Genomic DNA, 16,946 nt, shown 5'->3' with positions numbered 1-16,946 from the left:
TTTATCGCTCGTTGCCCTGTAGAGACTGGTGGGAAGCCGCTATCACGCGACACTGATTCGCAATGGTTGCCTCACCCCTTAGACAGCCTATCATATTATTTCTCTTTCGTATGCGACGATATATTACTGGAAAGCGAGGCGATTGCATCGACGCTGTGACCTTTGTTTGGGAGTCTATCTCTGCCTGACAGCCTATCTAGCGGCGTTTCCAAGATCCGGCCTCTTCCAGCAGGAAAAAGCGACGCAGCCTACTCGAAACGCGTCCTAACGTCGCCGGGTCGGAAGGTCCTCGTGGAAGATATATCACAGAACAAACAGCCCTTGTCGAGCTCGTTGACAAGGCCCAGCCTGTCAGGCGGATGCCACCAATGCGCGCTGTCCTACGCCACACTTATCGGCTTCAGGATGACGTCATTCAGGCTCGCCACTGGGCCTGCCTTGATATCGGTGCACGTTATCTCTCGATAGAACAGAGTAATTGTCTTAACTGGCACCGGCAGTGATGCTATCGCTCATGCTACACACGCTGCATGGCCGTTAGCCGCCCGAGACGTCCGAGAGCACTCAAAGCAGAGGGCATCGCGAAGCAGACTGCTTGCACGTTTCAGCTTTGACAGGTGAGCGACTGTACGCTGCCTCTTTGATGAATATCAGAACCCGTAGGCGGGGTTACTGCGTTTCCAAGCTACCTGCGCGGTCCGCAGACTTTTAACCACTTTTGAAACGGAAACTCCACTACGGCTGCCAACTCGAGCCTTCAGCGTCAGTGTCGGTGGCTGCCTGAAAGAGCGCCAACTCTCTCATGTGGGAGGGTGGCATTACAATCAGCCTGCCATGACATTTGAATTCACGTTACTCTTATGTCATGGGCGGGAACTGCCAACTCGGGTCGCTCTTTCATATCAGAGGACGATATCAAAATCAACCTGCCAGAACCTTTTGCATTCATGTTACCTCTAGGACGCGGCACGTCCATACAGCTTGGTTAAAGCGGGACCTTATATGTGGGCTGGTAGCTTACGCTCTCGCCTCATACTCTTAAAGGATGAGCTTATGTGTCCCCAATAATGTAGCACCTTACCCTGATAGGGCGTGATGGGTGAATAATGTAGCAGGCAAAAGAAGCTTCCGCTTCTGTCCAGGTTTAACCAGAGCTAAACCACAGCTAACTTTTGGTCCTTTGAGTGCGCGGTGTCTCGAGATATGCACATTGAAAAAATTGATGTACCAGATTAACGAAGCTCCCCAGTACTCACCAATTTTGCTTCGCCGAGGTGTAGTTGTCTGCATACATCACATCGAGCTAATAGTTGACACGGTATTACTTTTCGCCACTCTGGTCGTACTGTAGCTCTCTGGAATAAGAGCGACTTTTAGTTAGTACAAGTATATAGTTTTCATCTGCACGTGCAACGTCCTTTTTTAGTCAGCACAAGTTTAAACCCGCATTTCAATGACGATAGCACGTAGTCATAGCGGTAACGCCGCTAATGCCCTTTAATTTCAAACAATGATGGTTCGTTATCTTATATATGGATGTGAGGTTGTATAATTCCTGGGCGCCCGCACTAAGGCTAGAATGATGAGCGAGGTATACGGCACCGGGCGCGCGCCGTTATGTCGGGCGGAAGAACTCTGCTTTCTACTTTAGCTCTCAAGCCCCGGTATCCGAAATTCCGGAATTGACATAGGAGCACTGCATTAATGAAGTAATGCTGCAGGAATGGAAGCATCCGCTAGCATCATTTTCGATGGCAAGGGAAGCCGCGCGTATCGAAGCCCGGCTCTACACGCCCTACGAAGCGTAGGTCACTTTCTGTCAAATTTAAAGCCCCTCAAAGGCAACTGAATCATGTTCTGATGGAGTAATTAAGCGTTCCCGCTCCAAAAGCATGAGTAGAATATTTTATCCTAACGATCGTGATTAGTTGTTGGCGCTATAGGTCCGCATGGTCTCATTCTAACGCGGATCAACCAGTTGGGCCAGCACACTCAATTGGTCAACCGATTCAGCGATAATAAAAGGGTACATAATAAATAGAGATTTTATATGATACTCGCCCTTCTTACAAATATGCGGCCATCAAGGCGCTTTCTGCAAGGTTACGTAACTACCTCTATGCAATAAAAAAAAAGTAGAGGTCTGTCAATTAAAAGCAAGTTAAATGCTTTCTTTAGACCTACATATAATATAGGCTACTTATGAGGGCAAACCAAATCCCGCGCAAATGGTGAACGGTGCCTGAAAGGGCTACATTATGCGAGAGATAAAAAAAAAAAGGAAGAAAAAATGACCGGTGACTTGACTCCTTCAACGAACGTTGTATCATGTGAAAGCATTCAAATCTCGAACGTTCATTCACGTTCCGACCCAATTTTGGTGGTGGAATACCCGGATTTTGCAGACGGGCCGAGACTGTTTTGGGGGTTGGCCAATTCGGTTTTGAGCGTGGGTCAACTCAATATTTGAATTTCAATTCGGGAGTCAATTTTGGGGGTTGACTATGTCCATTGGTCAAACTGCCCCTCACGTTTGGGCAATGAGAAGGCGGCGTGTTTGGATCCATTGAGCACAGACTGAAGTTAATGGAGACGACGTACGGCGTGTAATGCACAGCGCCAGAGAGCGGAAATCAAACATGCAGTATGACCAGCTGCGGCAATACTGAATCCAGGTCAAAAGGTCGGTGATCCAAGGGTGCCTTCTTTCACAATTGTAAAAAATCTATATTGAACCGTTTTACTTTGGTATCCTTTACAGCAATTGTCTTACAGGATTTCGAGTGCGCAGACAAGAGGTCCGTGTGCTGAGATACGCTGATGTTGTTGCTATTTCTGCTCTAATTATGAAAGCAGTTTGGAAGTTGTTAGAAAAGTTAAAGCTTTCTGCAAAGCAAGTGGAAATGCGGTCAGTTGAAGAAAGTGCTTGATTTTTTTTTTTTTTTGTCATGGTGAACGGCCTCAGTCCGAGTGCTTTTGCCAACGTATATCGCAGACAACAACTCCACCTATTCAGTAATTACAGTAGATGTCCCTCCTGAATGTTACACTGATAATGGGCCTTATTGGAAAAGTAATCATGTAGAATAAAGAGAAAATAAAAAAGTAGGGTTTAGTGGGTTGAACGTCTCGATGTTTGGACGTGCCACAGTTTGCAGTCTTTTCTTGGTCAGCAAGGTGTGGTACGTGATGAAAATGCTTGTTCCGTCTAAAGGTGCGAAAGTTGCATAGTACGTTCTCAGTTTTTACGTGGTTCCTTATGGGAGAGGAGACTTCGAAGCAACCTGTTTCGTAGCTTGCGCGCTGGAGGTCTTTGTTATGCCATTTATTTGACTGATGACAATTCATTGCTTTTTACTGCGTAGAACTGATAGCTGCAATCACGGATTTCGTTGATATCTGTCCGAATCAGCTCTCTCCCTCTTTCTCTCTCTCTCTCTCTCTCTCTCTCTCTCTCTCTCTCTCTCTCTCTCTCTGCGTGAACTTAAAATGAAGAAAAAGAAGGTGGCGATGCGCGTCACGCGGCTTAACAGTGAGGAGACTCGCGCTTTTACAACACTGCCGCCCCCGCTCTCTCACAAGAAACATCTGTGGCCGCTCCGTCTCGTCCTAGCTTGAAGCGCACGTAAAACTGTAAATTGGTTTATAGCAAAGGAAAGGCGCATTAGCTGCCACACTTCGTCGACATCTGAATCACGCCGTAAGGGAAAAAGGGAAAGTGGGAGTGAAAACGAAAAGAGAGAAGTTTAAGCGCGACCGTCGGTGGTGCGTTTCCATGGAGGCGAAAGAGGCGTCCGTGTGCTGTGCGATGACAGTGCTCGTTAAAGATCCCCAGGTGGTCGAAATTACTCGGAAGCCCTCCACTACGGCACCTCTTTCTCTCTTTCCCATTCCAGTCCCATCTTCCTCTCTTCCCTAACGGCGCGGGTCAGGTGTCCATGAAGTGTGACAGCATATTGCGCCATTCCTTTACGATAAACCGCTCGCTTCCCACGTTTTAGCTGAGGAGGAGGCGGGGCGGCCACAGATGCACCCAGTGAGAGAGCGGTGGCGTGTCACAGTTGCGGACACCGCGACTCGAATCACAAAACTGTGTTCGTTCATCGGCACTGAAATGTAAAAAGTGAAAATAAACAATCTACAGAGAGTAGAATCATATGCATGAGAATGGTTTATATCAAAGAAAAACGAGCTAAACAAACTGTAAAACGCATAGAAAAGTATAGAAGGGGTAAGCAGCGCTGCGCACCTACTTCGCATTTGATTGACTGCGAAAATCGGCTGTAATTGATTTTATTTGGGGAAGCTAAGGATCCTTTTTTTCGTGCTGTTATTCAGTTGAGACTATGCCGAGTTTCACCCAAATTTGTCGTTACATCACATTGCTGTCAAGGAACTATTCGTGGGTATTTGAAAGAAGTTGTGCATGCTTGTCATTTTATTTATACACGGCGTTGATCTGATAATCGTACTCATGTGACACGAAAAAAAAAAGTCTTAGCAGGAATGTATGTAACTCCCTCTTACCTTGACTATGTGCAGTGCAGACTCATTGGTCAAGGTGTTTTAAAACGTTACTCCAGCAGACAAAACATTTTTTTTTTTTTTTTAGACTACAAAGCGAGACTTCGGCAGTTAAAGCGTGGTTGCAAGAGAAAGGAACTTTTGTGCCTTGGGGAGTCCACTATGCAGAAAGAATAAAATCATTGAGCATGTTTTCTTGGACTGCTGGGACGCAGTTTTCTTTCGAGCCGTCCTCCAAAAGACTCTTAAGACAGATTTTCCGCTTAACCCTCACGGTATCAGGTATCTCCCGATTGAGAATAGAGACGGTATTCCTTGTGATCTTGTAATGGCGTTGGGCCTGCATAGTATACGGCGAAGAAGGATGGCGGTGTGTCACGCAGATCTTGACGCACGGCCAGTGAGATAATACTTTAATGAAGCTATTGTGACGCATTGTGAAGTTATCAAACTTGTGGATCCAGCCCCTGACTAGCTCAAAAATCAATAAATCCTAAAATTAATAAATGAATTTTATTCATGTTACGTTAATTTGGTGGTTCTTGTGTAAATATTGTTTTATTTTTCGAGGTTCCGTACTCGCTTCCCACGAGGAGTTTCTTGTTTCTAATCCGCTCCCCTCCTACAGTCTTCTGTTTTAATGCGAAGGTATTTCTTGCCTCAAAGGGGCGTGCACAGGACCCGTGAACACACCTGTGTGTACCTGTGTGTACGTGTCCACATTCTGTCGTCAATCATAAGAAGAAAAAAATCGTGTCCCCGCCAGAACTCCAACCACCATCCTTACGCGTGTCACCGCCGAGCCGCGCAATACCTTACGCCGACTCCCTGCGCAGGTGTCCTCCTTGCCTAGCGTTAGAGCACAGGAGGGTGTTGAGAGAAAATATACTATAATAAAAAGAATGAAATAAAAATATTCAAAAGTAAATGTGAAAAAAATGAAAGGATGCCGACGCTTCCGGTGTCGCAAGAGCAGCAGCAACGCTCAGGCTTTCGTATTCCTCTAGTACGGGCTCTGCAGTGCTCTCGAAGTTGTTTCCCCTGAACTCAGCAGAGGCTCAAGGAGCACACAATATTCGTGGTTGGATTAGTGCGATCACACTAAAAGCACAAAACAGTGTTTTGATCTCGAGTAACTTCTGAGGCTGAGTTTTGAATTAACGGGGCGTGAAACGAAAAGAAAGGCTGCGAGCAGACGCCCATGGTGACAGGACGGCACCATCAACATGCGGTATCGCCGGTATCGACGACAGCTGTGCATGAGCGAGCGCATATCAGCAGCGATGATAGAAGCAGGTGCGGCTAGCCAAACCGCCTTTTCCTTGTTGAGGCCTATATAGATTCCAAGCAAACTAACACAAACCTTCCCAAAGGGCAGCCCTGTTTATTGCGCATATCTAAATTTCAGAAATCCACGACACGGCTACCTACTTCGTAATTTATACTTCAAACTACTAATCTTGCTTTTTTCGGTAAGAACCTAAGACAGTCATAAAAAAGGCCGGGCTACTAGTAAGTATTTAAAATATTGCCAATGAGTCTAATGATGCACCGCTTTTCTTACGGACAGGCATGTCATAAGATATCAAAGCCAGAGGAAAAATAGCTCGCAAATGGTAATCGGAAAACGATGAAATGTGGCGCATACGGACGCGAAGTTGATTGCGTGTCCTCCGACAGTCGTCCGACCACTACCGCGCTACCGCATGGTGCAGCGTTTCACCGTACGAGCAGTCCACGTGCTCCCTCAATCTTAGTCGCCATTATCAAAACCCTACGTTATAGGCCGATACATTCGAGTGGTCCATCCTTTCATGAACCGCAGAGGAACTATACGAGTGCAGCAATGGCCGAGAACAGAGCTACACGGCCCGACGCTTCCCAGCGAGCCGCCCGCGGCCCCGTCGCCATTGTGGAGGACGGGATCGTGCGTTCCGCCGCTCCGGAGCCCCCGGTGCCTGACTGCGACTTCCCCACCTGCCTGAGGAACGCATGGCAGCAGTACAAGGACAGAACTGCCCTGGTGAGTGAGCAACCTTTCTCTGCTGCGTGATGAAAAAACAGGGCTGAGAAGAAGGAAAACAAGTAGCACGAAAAGGAGACGATCCCTGGCTGTTGATTAAAAGCTAAATCAAATTACAAAAAGAAAACGTTCAGCACACATGAAAAAAAACGTGCGAGTAACTATAAACGCTACACGCCGCTCGGCTGTCGCACCAAACCACAATTTCAACAGAGTATTTGAGCTCTGTCCTGTTGTCACGCCTCTTTCTTCCTCAACTTTTTGCGCAAGTTTATTCCTTTTTGTCCACAATTTCAATGCAATTTTTTTTTTTCGTACATTGTCGACGATGAAAGTCAAGCCCCCATGGATCCATCCTCAGGAATAAATAGTGCTTCCGCCGTTTCACTTGAGAACTGGTAGCGATGTCTGAAGACATTTAGAGTAAGACGCCTCCTGCGCAAGTGCAGTAGCAGCACCTTATGCTACCCTAGCTCCCATGAAGGCGTTTGCGGCTAATAGCATTGCACGTTGCAATCACTGTCAAGTTCATTAGACAAATACACTGTACTATGTGGCGCTTCAGTGGCAAAGCAGAAAACGAACGCCAAAGAAAATAGAAGTAAACTATCACGAACCGGAAATTCGCGCCTGTCTCTCATATCGACAGGCAAGCAGCCTCAGTTGGGCCTATCGTGTAGTCATCTGAAACAGGTGTGCACAAGAGCGACTTCATGCGCACACAACGTTTGGAGTGGCGTGTGTAACTGAGCATTCCAATACACATTCTCCTGAACGCTCCTCTTCCGAATAAATGCTGTATGTTTTGCAGTCTTTTTGGCTTCCAAACGTCACGGTCTCGTAGCGTGGCGTAACTCGGTGAAGGTATGGAAATGAACCCAATTATTCGTCGCTGTTTGTTTTTTGAGCCGAGTTAGCGAAATCAAATTCAATGGCGATTATAGCGGCTGTAATGCGGATGATCAGTGCCAGCTCGTCCACATTGTATTTTTGCAGTTGCTGCATACGCTTTGATGCCATGCATGAGTGCGTGATGCATCTGTATTTGCTTTCGCGCGGTTGAAACGCATGATTCACGGCGCGAGAAATGTATTGGCACGGACCTGAGCGTCTTGTCGGGCAGCGCGTTTGCAGACAGCGCCACGAGAGCTTTCGACTTCTGTTCGACCCGCCGTACGTCTGTGGCACTGGCCTCACGCATACGTACAGCGTTCCGAGCAAGAAGCCCCACTTAGACTGCATCCATGGCCCTCACGGCGGATATGCCGCATTGCCGCTGGCGTCTTTATCGTGACTGCTGCGGCTGATACTGCGAGTATGCGCAGGGTGCAAGGTATGTACACTCTTTGTCAAAAGTTTAGAGCCCAGGGGGTGTGCTTCTCAGCCATACCATGTGGCCCGTAATGCATTCCTAGGTTTCCAAACTTGCTGAAGGCAAGAATTGCTAGGACTTCCACAATTGCTAAAGAATTAAGCCATAATATACGGGTTAAAAGCCAACCCTCTGAACTCTAATCTTTTGAAAAAGGCTGTACGTACATGCACTGGTATCGAAGGCTCCATAGACGTCCATACATTTAAAACATGGCGGTTCATGGGCACTGCACCGCCCCTTGAAAATTAAAGAAGAGGGGGGGGGGGGGGGCACCAACATTAGTTACGTTGAATGACGTCAGGACACGCATAACATTGGAGCGAATTGTAAAGCGTCATTTTTCTGGATGCACCCTGCCGTATTTTTGACGGCGTCCTTTTGAAGGGTGCCTTTGAACGCTCGCCAACCTTTGTCATTCTATTGAGCTCGAATGATGCAGTTTGAGTGCAGTATACAATCAAACCCGGCAATTAGAAAACGGCACAGGTAGGGAGCAAACAAGCACCTCTTCCAAAAGCACAGGCTCAAAAGGAACTCCGACCAAAGGTTGTTAATACGAAGAACGTATCCGACCAAACGAGTCTTCCCAAACGTTTTATTTCATTTCAGGCTCAGCAAACTTGTACAACACGAAATGTAAAGTGCTGGCGTAACCACACAGTTCGCAACAGAGTGTCGAACAGGTATAGCTCGAAAACATTGGTGTTTTATTATATCAAGCCCCCAAAGACGTCGATAAAGCATGCCAGCACTGACCAACAATGTAAGTTACCAGTGAGCACACGCAAGGCAGACTACTCATTCAGACGGGAGCTCACGTGTGAAATTCCTGCGGGTAGTAGTGTGACACCGACGGTAGTCCTCGCTGTTGCGTGGTGCGTCAGTCCTTCGCATGCCTCGAGCTCAGTTTTATACGCGCCGAGCGCTTTGAAAGAATCGAAAAGATGTCACAACGGCGGAACAAGAGTTGGCGCTGGCTGCCAGTAAAACGAGGAAATGACGCACTTACAAAACTGGGAAACATCCTACGTAATAGCAATGACTGAAAAGCAGCTTTCATGCGAGACCAAAAGTTCGTAACAGGCGCATTTCAGACAAGCGAGCTAACTTCGTAACGTTCCCGGGAGCACCATCGCTGACAGCATGACGGCAGCGATACAGAACTGCTTCGTTACCACTTCTCAAGCACCCAGCAACATTAAAATGGAACGCAACAGGTGTGTTGCAAAATTAAAAAAAAAAAAAGTAAACAGTGTTTTTATTAAAACAGCCCACCTCTTTCATAAAATAAGGTAAAACATTTATTATTCTTGTGTTGGAGCATAGCTTTTTCATTTGTAGTTTCAGAATTCCTTCGAGTGTTTGGCCTCCCGACCTATGGCTTTGCTGCAGTCGCGCTAAACCGCTTTTAGGGCCTTCGTCACCAGTCTACTTCCGCCATGCAGAGTGCACTATTTCAAGATGCAGAGTGCACCTGATAGCTGCCAAGTTAGCGCGAGGCACCCGATATGTGCACGGGTTTGTCAGATTGACGTGCGCGCTTTTCGGCTACTAACACGGCAAATACAATTCTAGGCGCTTGCCGGGAACCTTTACCTTAAAGAGCCGGGAATAAAAGTTTTAGCGACACCTAAGTTCTGCCGTTAAGCGCATGACACGACAGCGATAATGGCTCCCGTCTGCGGTTCCTCATTTGCATACAGATGCGCTCTGCTACACTCGCTTAGTAATCGCTAATACCTCTATTTGTGCATCTATTATCTCATGCATGCTCATTAAAACACAGCTTTAAGCTACCCTGGCATAGGCATCCGCTTCAACAAGCCGTACCAACATGCTGGCGTGAAGTAACGTGCATGACTTCGATAGTTATAGCGCGACATATGGGGCAAGACGTAACGCAGTGCTGACTCGCAACTGAAATCTTTATTGGCAAACCATATAATTTTTAAATACATCCCCGCCACCTCGCGGCCAGAATTGGAAAGGCATGGTACGATACATACAGAGTAAACAGCGATCTTCAAGATACAACTGGCACGTGTAACGTTCACATTTAAGGTCGGCTCTTTCTTTCCGTGGCATAGCTACTCGGAAGCCGAGCTAATGAATTCCCCCTGAAGCTGTGCTATCTGCACGTGATACTCTCTCTCACCAACGTGTCAAGGTTTGTGCTGTCTCAGTGCAATCCTGATAGAGTGGCTCGCAATGAATATCGTCACCTTCATCTTTCTTGCGTTCTCTGCAGTGCTTTGCCACGTGTCCTGTGATGGCAACACGTGAGACTTGTTCTTTAGTTTGGTTGGGTTTGGCTTATAGGGTTTAACGTCCCGAAGTGACTTACGCTATGAAAGACGCCGTATAGGGGAGGGCTCCAGAACTTTTGACCAGCTAGTGTTCTTTAACTTGCACAGATATCACACAGCACACGGGCACGCTGCTTTTCGCCTCCATCAAAAAGCGGCCGCCGCGGTTGGGGTTCAATCCCGCATCTCTGGCCATAGCAGTCCACTGCATTACCGCGGTGGGGCATTTTCATATTCTTTTAACCTTTCATTAGGACAACAGATCGGATCCGAGCAGCGGTTTCACTGTCTATTCTGTTTTCCGAGTGCCTCAAACCAATGGTTTCAACACACCAAGTACCAGTTAATGACTTTATCGGGTTTTTAGACCTCTCGTTTCACGTCCTCCCACATATGTTGGCCTTTCGAGCTCCATGGTCAAGAGCCTGCCATATTCATCATCACATTCAAAGCTCGTGAAAAAAAGCAATTGTTTTAAACAACGCAGTCCAAAATACATGTAAACAGAGACCGGTCCAAAGCTTCCAAAACCAAGTAGGTCGCCTGAAGCAGGCCAGGTACCCTTCGGAAGTTATGGTTTTCGTGGCATCAAAACTGCTAAAAAAGCTGAGGACAGCAATGAACGAAAAAATTAATAATGACAAAAAGAAGAGAAAGGTTGTGGTGCCATATCTGCACTAGGTTTCACACAATTCGTGAGAAGAATTGGAAAGCGTGCAGGAGTCAGCGTCGTCTTCTCGGCGCGCAGCTGTCTGGTCTCGTCAAGAAAGAGAATTATTCAGACCGTGAACTTCAAGGCTGCTTGAAAAGCACGCTAACCGTTTCGTCCCTTGCGAGGAAGGAGGGATTTATTTCTTGCCAATGTCCTGTGGGATGAAGTACGTCAACTAAGCTGGCCGTTGTTATAATGAAAGATTAGAAGTTACGTCTCACGTGTTGCCATCACAGGGCACGTGGCAAAGCACTGCAGATACTGCAAAGAAAATGAAGATAACGATGACGATATTATTTGCCAGCTGCTCATGAGTATTGAATTGTGACAGGCAAAACCGTGATGCGTTGGCGACAGAAATCATCGAAGCACAGATAATACGGCTTCAGGACGAATGCATTGCCGCGGCCTCGATAACATTGTCTCAGAAAGAAACAGCCTATCGCAACCATTCTTTATGCTGCATTCAGGATTGCGTGCTACCAATTCGCTTCACACTTAGCTTCTATCTGCTAGTCAAGTTGGAGCCTAGTGATGGATAAGAATTCGAAGCGACGACATACGTACCTCAAATTGTTTGCCGTTCATTGCAAGTGTATACACGGTCACCGACAAGTGAGACAGATGCTGCGTCTTCCTTTCCCCCAAAACCAAACCAAGGACGTTTACCACTTTTCCAAATTCTGTGCAGGGCATTTAACGCTGTCATAAAGAAAATATAGAAATGTCAGTCAGGTGCGTTAAACTATCTGGCCAATGGCGACAGGAGGAATTTCGGAAAATAGAAAGAAAAGTGACGAGACTAGCTATAAGATTAGAGCAGGGTAACATCTACGGTCACGAGTGCAGCCATGCACTGCTCCTTATTGTGCGATCGACTAAGAAACCATAATCACACACACGAAACGCTGCATAAAAACGGGCAAGGAATTAGTTTCTGTAAGTGTACAGGCTTTCTTCAGATGATGATCAAGGGGAAGAAAAAAAGACATTCGGTCTGATTGTGCATTCCTATTGCATGAACCTGAAATCAAATGGACTCAGTAGGTCAAGCGATTGTACTCTGAATTTAATTAGTTGTCCCAGTTGGTTTTCTTACTCCTAGTTGGGCAGATTGACTTGTTCTGCAATTCTACTGCGTCATACAATTGGAAGGGTAAATTTGACCATCCATTTGGGCAGCTCGATTAACTTTACGGTTCCGATTAGATCATCCAAATGGAATGTCCCATGGTCTAAGTGAGCTGTCGATTGAAATGTCAATATCGAAATCAATAATTTCCTTGAGTGAGATCTATATATTGCTTTCAACAAAAGACAGCGAACTAATAGGTTCCTGTAAAAAATATGTTAGTAACTTAGTCTGCCGAGTCGTTTTCTGTAATTTCTACCATTTTTTTTTTTTTTTTCAGTCGTGATTAGAACCAGTGACTTCACTGAACGGGTAAGTGCCACTGGGTTCAGAAGGAGAGTGCCTTGAATGGAGTATAAAAGACCGAAGAAAAAGTTATTTCAGTGAACATATGACGCTGCTCAGCCTTGAAGCATTCGTGTGTTTTATGTGTCATGCATGCTTGTCTGCGAAACATTTAGGGCTGCCATTCCATCTTACAGCCAATACTTAATGGTCTTATTAGCTTCTATTGGAATTCCTTACCTACGCTAATAGGTTCCAAATGCCGAATTAAGACAAATCAGACATTACATTTTGTCCTAGGCGCAACAACTGTAACCAACTGGAACAAGTTGAACGTTTTGCATTGCACAGTTCAATTCATACGAAACATCCCACAGTAATGCCCCAAACATTCCAATCGGCTCCAGTAGGAGTTTACGTTTGATTCTAAAAGTACAATTCCAATTTCTGTTAATAATGAACCCGGTGGCTCTTCTTCACCTGGGATCACACATCGCACTATTTTCTTCCTGTCGCCCACCGTGTTTAATGGAGCATTGAATAACGTAGGACGTAAGGCGTTTCCCACATCCGCTTCACTTGACGCGAATTTCTTAGCAAACTGAACGAACAAGGAAGCTTGTTCGGTACTCGAGTATAGCATCATTTGTTGGGGGCCGGAGAGTAACCACTTCATAGAAGAATTAGAAAGCGTTGAGCGAAATTCCATTAAACTCGTTTATAACAAGTACCGCTGTTGCGACTCTCCAACACAACTTTTAGGCAAATCTAGTCTTCCAACAACACAAAATCGGGCCAAATTTTTGCGGCTAAACTTTCTTTTGTACTTTTACACGATGCATTCAAGATCGTAAAAAATAATCACGCACTTTACATCTTCTAATTGGGTAAACTCAAGAACAAAGCATACTAAGCCCTTTAGTAAGCACAGATTTTCTAGTGACACTTTTAAATTTTCGTTCTTTCCACAAGCCATCAGAGATTGCAATACTTTGCGGAATGATATTGTCACCTCCAATTCTTTAGCTGCTTTTTGGAAGGCTTGTCAAATCACGAATGGGAAAAAGTGGTTTTGTAATTGTTTGTTTTTACTTTGTTCTTTGTGCGCGCGATTTCCCCTATTGCATTGCAATCACCTCTTCCTTTTCACTGGGAGTTTTGCAACCAAGGTTTTTTTTTTTCTTTTTTTGGCATTTCCGCAAATATCGATAACTACGAAAACGTGAGACCTGCACATGTCTGCACAGTCAGCCACACGAGCGTTCTGGGACGAATTTTAGACCGCGACCAGATTCGGTCCATCTGGTCCCAGCCACTTAGGGGGCGACGCCCATATCCCAGCTGCCTCGTCTATGGCCTCGTCTCTTTGCGCTACGTGCCGCAAGATGAAGGACCAGAAAGCCGAGTCGTCTGCACCGACGTCACTAGCATTGTCGCCTTCGTCCCGACAAACGACCACAATCAGCTTCATCGTTGATAAGAACGCGGCAGAAAACGGCACAACTCGGATCTTTCGCCAGCGATTAAACTAACGGGCACTCTAGAGCGTGTGGCTCCTTTTCTTTTTTTTTGTCGGCGCGATCAAGATATCGTTACCTCGAAGCATGTTCACAATGACAACTTTTGACTTGGCCAGGCGTAGCGTTGCTGCAAACGATATGGTATAGCAGCGTGCACCGTCAGCAAGATGCCTCCGTGAGGATCGATTAGCCGGGCTGACAGCGAACGGGCGGAACGTCGTAAACAACCTGATTTTTGTACTAGGTCAGGAAGCGAATGCAATTAACCGCCGGAAGTTTTCTTTTTTTTTTTTTTTTCTGCAGTATACCTTGCCTGGAGACTGTGCAGTCTTTGCTAAATGCAGACAGGCAATGGGGATAGCTTTTTAACAGTAATAGTTGAGCCCATAAGGCACACCTAAAGGCCAAAAGACCTTCAAAGGTGATGACAATGGTTCTTACATTACATTAGGCTAAGCGCTAACAGCGCCTTAAGTGCTGCTCTACACGGCCACGAAACAAACTCCATTACCTGTGGCAGTATTATATGAATGTCTACTCGCGATGGATATCCATTTTCTATTTAATTTGGCGTCACGTCAGCGTGAGGGCAGCATTAAACGAAGGCAGCGAGCGGCCAGTCAAAGAAATCACAAGCTAGCGGGTTTTCCCATCCTTCATAGCCATCGTCACTTGACGCGCATGACTGTCTTATAGCCCCTGTTGTTTCATGCACCCAATACTGGGGTCCGGTCACCATTGAGCCATTGCTCCGGTTGCTTACAGGGTGTTTGAAAGACTCCGCTTTTTCACCCAGCAGTGGCTAATGACAGAAATACGAAAAGAACAATGATTAATACGTAAAGCCCCTGGTTAATTTTGGCAAAAGCGATAAAAAATATGCGGGGATTGCAAACATCATTGCGCGTCATCTTGGTAAAACGTGTCTCAAGGCTCCAGGCTCGATTACCATCGCCTGCTAACGCGGCCTTGTCACGTGACCTCGTGACATCACACAAACCGCCGACCAATTACTGGCCAGGTATGTCACCTGCAGCTACCACCTGCCAGAGGCATGCTAGTTATTTTTCACTCACAATGCCAAAACCGACGCCAGCTTTTCTCATGACCGAGGCCTTTCAGGCAGTCGCTTTAAAGAGGGAAGGAGAAACAGACAACTCGAATAACGTTTCCTTATAAGCTCTATAACGACGGCGTTTAAAAGGCTAAGCATTATACAGCGAAAACAAAAAGAATACCTGGATGGCCAGGTGCAGGCAGTCTTCACCTTTGATTGTACCATGTCTCATATTGTTACGAAGCTATATGTAACGTTTACTTTTCCTGCATTTTTGTTTTATCTCGCAGTAGCTTCTTCTCTCACGCCTTCCTCCATGAGGGAATCTACCTGATCTGTCAAAAGCGACTGGCTTGTTCGGAAACGACTTTTGTTAGTATTTGTACGTGTAGCACATGCATGTACTGCTCGCAAAGAATGCGCCTTGGAAAAATTCTCAATTACGCTCTTACCCCTCCCCCCCCCCAACCCCCCCCCCCCCCCCCCGCCCTTATAGTTTATTTCTTTTTTTTTTTATGGGGCATAACATAACCCAATAAATTTGGAGTTTCTCGAAGTACTCTTTGCTTGGTCCACTTCTTTCGCGCGTGCTTGTTGCCCGCAGTAACGGTTATGCGACAGTATAGAATTTTAGCGTGCACTATAGCTGGCATAACGCAGACGTATTAGCGAAGGCGTGTATCTGGCAGGTGCAGGGCCCTCGTTGCTTCCTATTTCTCCACTGCGCGTGTGCATCTGTCATACATTAATCCTGTATACGTCTGCGTTAATTAACAAGTATTCGGTCTGCTGAAGCTCTCCTACACACACAGACACACACGTCCTTCTTTTCGACGCGGATCGAGTTAAAAGCCCGTAAGGGTCATAAACACGCATGGCATTTCGGAAAAGAGGGAGAGAAAATCAGTTTTCATCTCAAAACTGAAGCATTAGGTCAGTGTTCGGCCCTGCGTCGCTTTGCCAAGAAAGGAGCCTGCTTGGCAGGCCAGTGAAGAAGGCTTCTATTTTGAAGCGGTGGATTCGCTTGCCACACGACTTTCTGCACGTCCAGTTGACCCTGCAGAAAGACTGAAGCCTCCACGCTCGAGTATGGGCCGATTGTATATTGTAATAAGTGATAAGTGTTTATGAAGTCTAATTTATGCTAGTCAACAGTCCGAGAGAATGTGTTGGTTGTTCCAATATTGTTGGCAGTGAAAAGACGACGGATAACGAGGGAGCTTGACGAAGCGCAGTGTAGATTGAGAAGGGATCATGCCTGTTGAACTAAAATATCATCTCTTAACCAGCCGATCATCTGTACTACCAACGTACCCTTTAAGCCAGAAACGACTGAAACTGAAACACGGATTGGTATTCTAGGGGCTGCCTACAGCCATTACAGCCATTGTAGTGGTCTAACTGCAAATGTATATCATCGGCCAAAGATATACTGCCCAAATGAACCAGCACTCTTTTCTTGCTTTCTAGAAATGCATGTCTTACTGCAGAGGCAGGGCAGGCCGTCTACTGCCCACTGCCCACTAAGGGCAGGCAACGTGCCTTAATCAGGTTGCACCATCCTTCTGTTTTTGCCTATAGATCGACCACACGACGGAGGAGAGCTGCAGCTACGAGCAGCTGGAGGAGCAGTGCTCGCGCGTCGCCGCCGGCCTCCGTAGCCTAGGCTTCGGGCCGGGCGACATGGCAGGCTTTCACTGCGGCAGCAGCCTGAACGCCATCATCGCCTGCTACGGCGTCGTGCTCGCCGGCGGCTGCGTCGTAATGGCCAAGCCCAGCCTGTCACAGAGTTAGTGAACTTTGCGCTCTGCATAAATGTTTCGAGTTCTTAAAAAAATAGGCTTTTGGAGTGGGAAGCTCTTCAGCATTGAAGCGGTGGCTGGTAGTAGTGTTAACTGCGCGCCGCTCTGAGCCGCGTGGTCGACGGCCTGGCTAGCAGTCTTTCTGGCCTCGCGATTTCGCTTTAGCAAGCCAGCGGCCCAAGAATATCTTGCAGCGGCGAAGGTGGCACT

General features: G+C 46.5%; 1 protein-coding gene across 1 annotated transcript in view; it reads left to right on the top strand.

Annotated features, from left to right (window-relative positions):
• The first annotated feature begins 502 nt into the window (after positions 1–502).
• The window catches only part of LOC146205040 (luciferin 4-monooxygenase-like), a 56,684-nt gene continuing 40,240 nt past the window's right edge, over positions 503–16,946 (top strand). Inside the window, exons 1-3 of the mRNA XM_084589726.1 lie at positions 503–617; positions 6,350–6,547; positions 16,516–16,723. Coding sequence (XP_084445852.1) covers positions 6,371–6,547; positions 16,516–16,723 — 385 coding nt within the window. The 5' untranslated portion in view covers positions 503–617; positions 6,350–6,370. The remainder of the gene's footprint in view (positions 618–6,349; positions 6,548–16,515; positions 16,724–16,946) is intronic.

Source organism: Amblyomma maculatum, chromosome 1 (assembly GCF_055883805.1).
Source record: "Amblyomma maculatum isolate TAMU_Amacu chromosome 1, ASM5588380v1, whole genome shotgun sequence".
In the NCBI taxonomy this organism is placed as follows: Eukaryota; Metazoa; Arthropoda; class Arachnida; order Ixodida; family Ixodidae; genus Amblyomma; species Amblyomma maculatum.
This window is presented reverse-complemented; position numbering and strand designations above follow the sequence as displayed.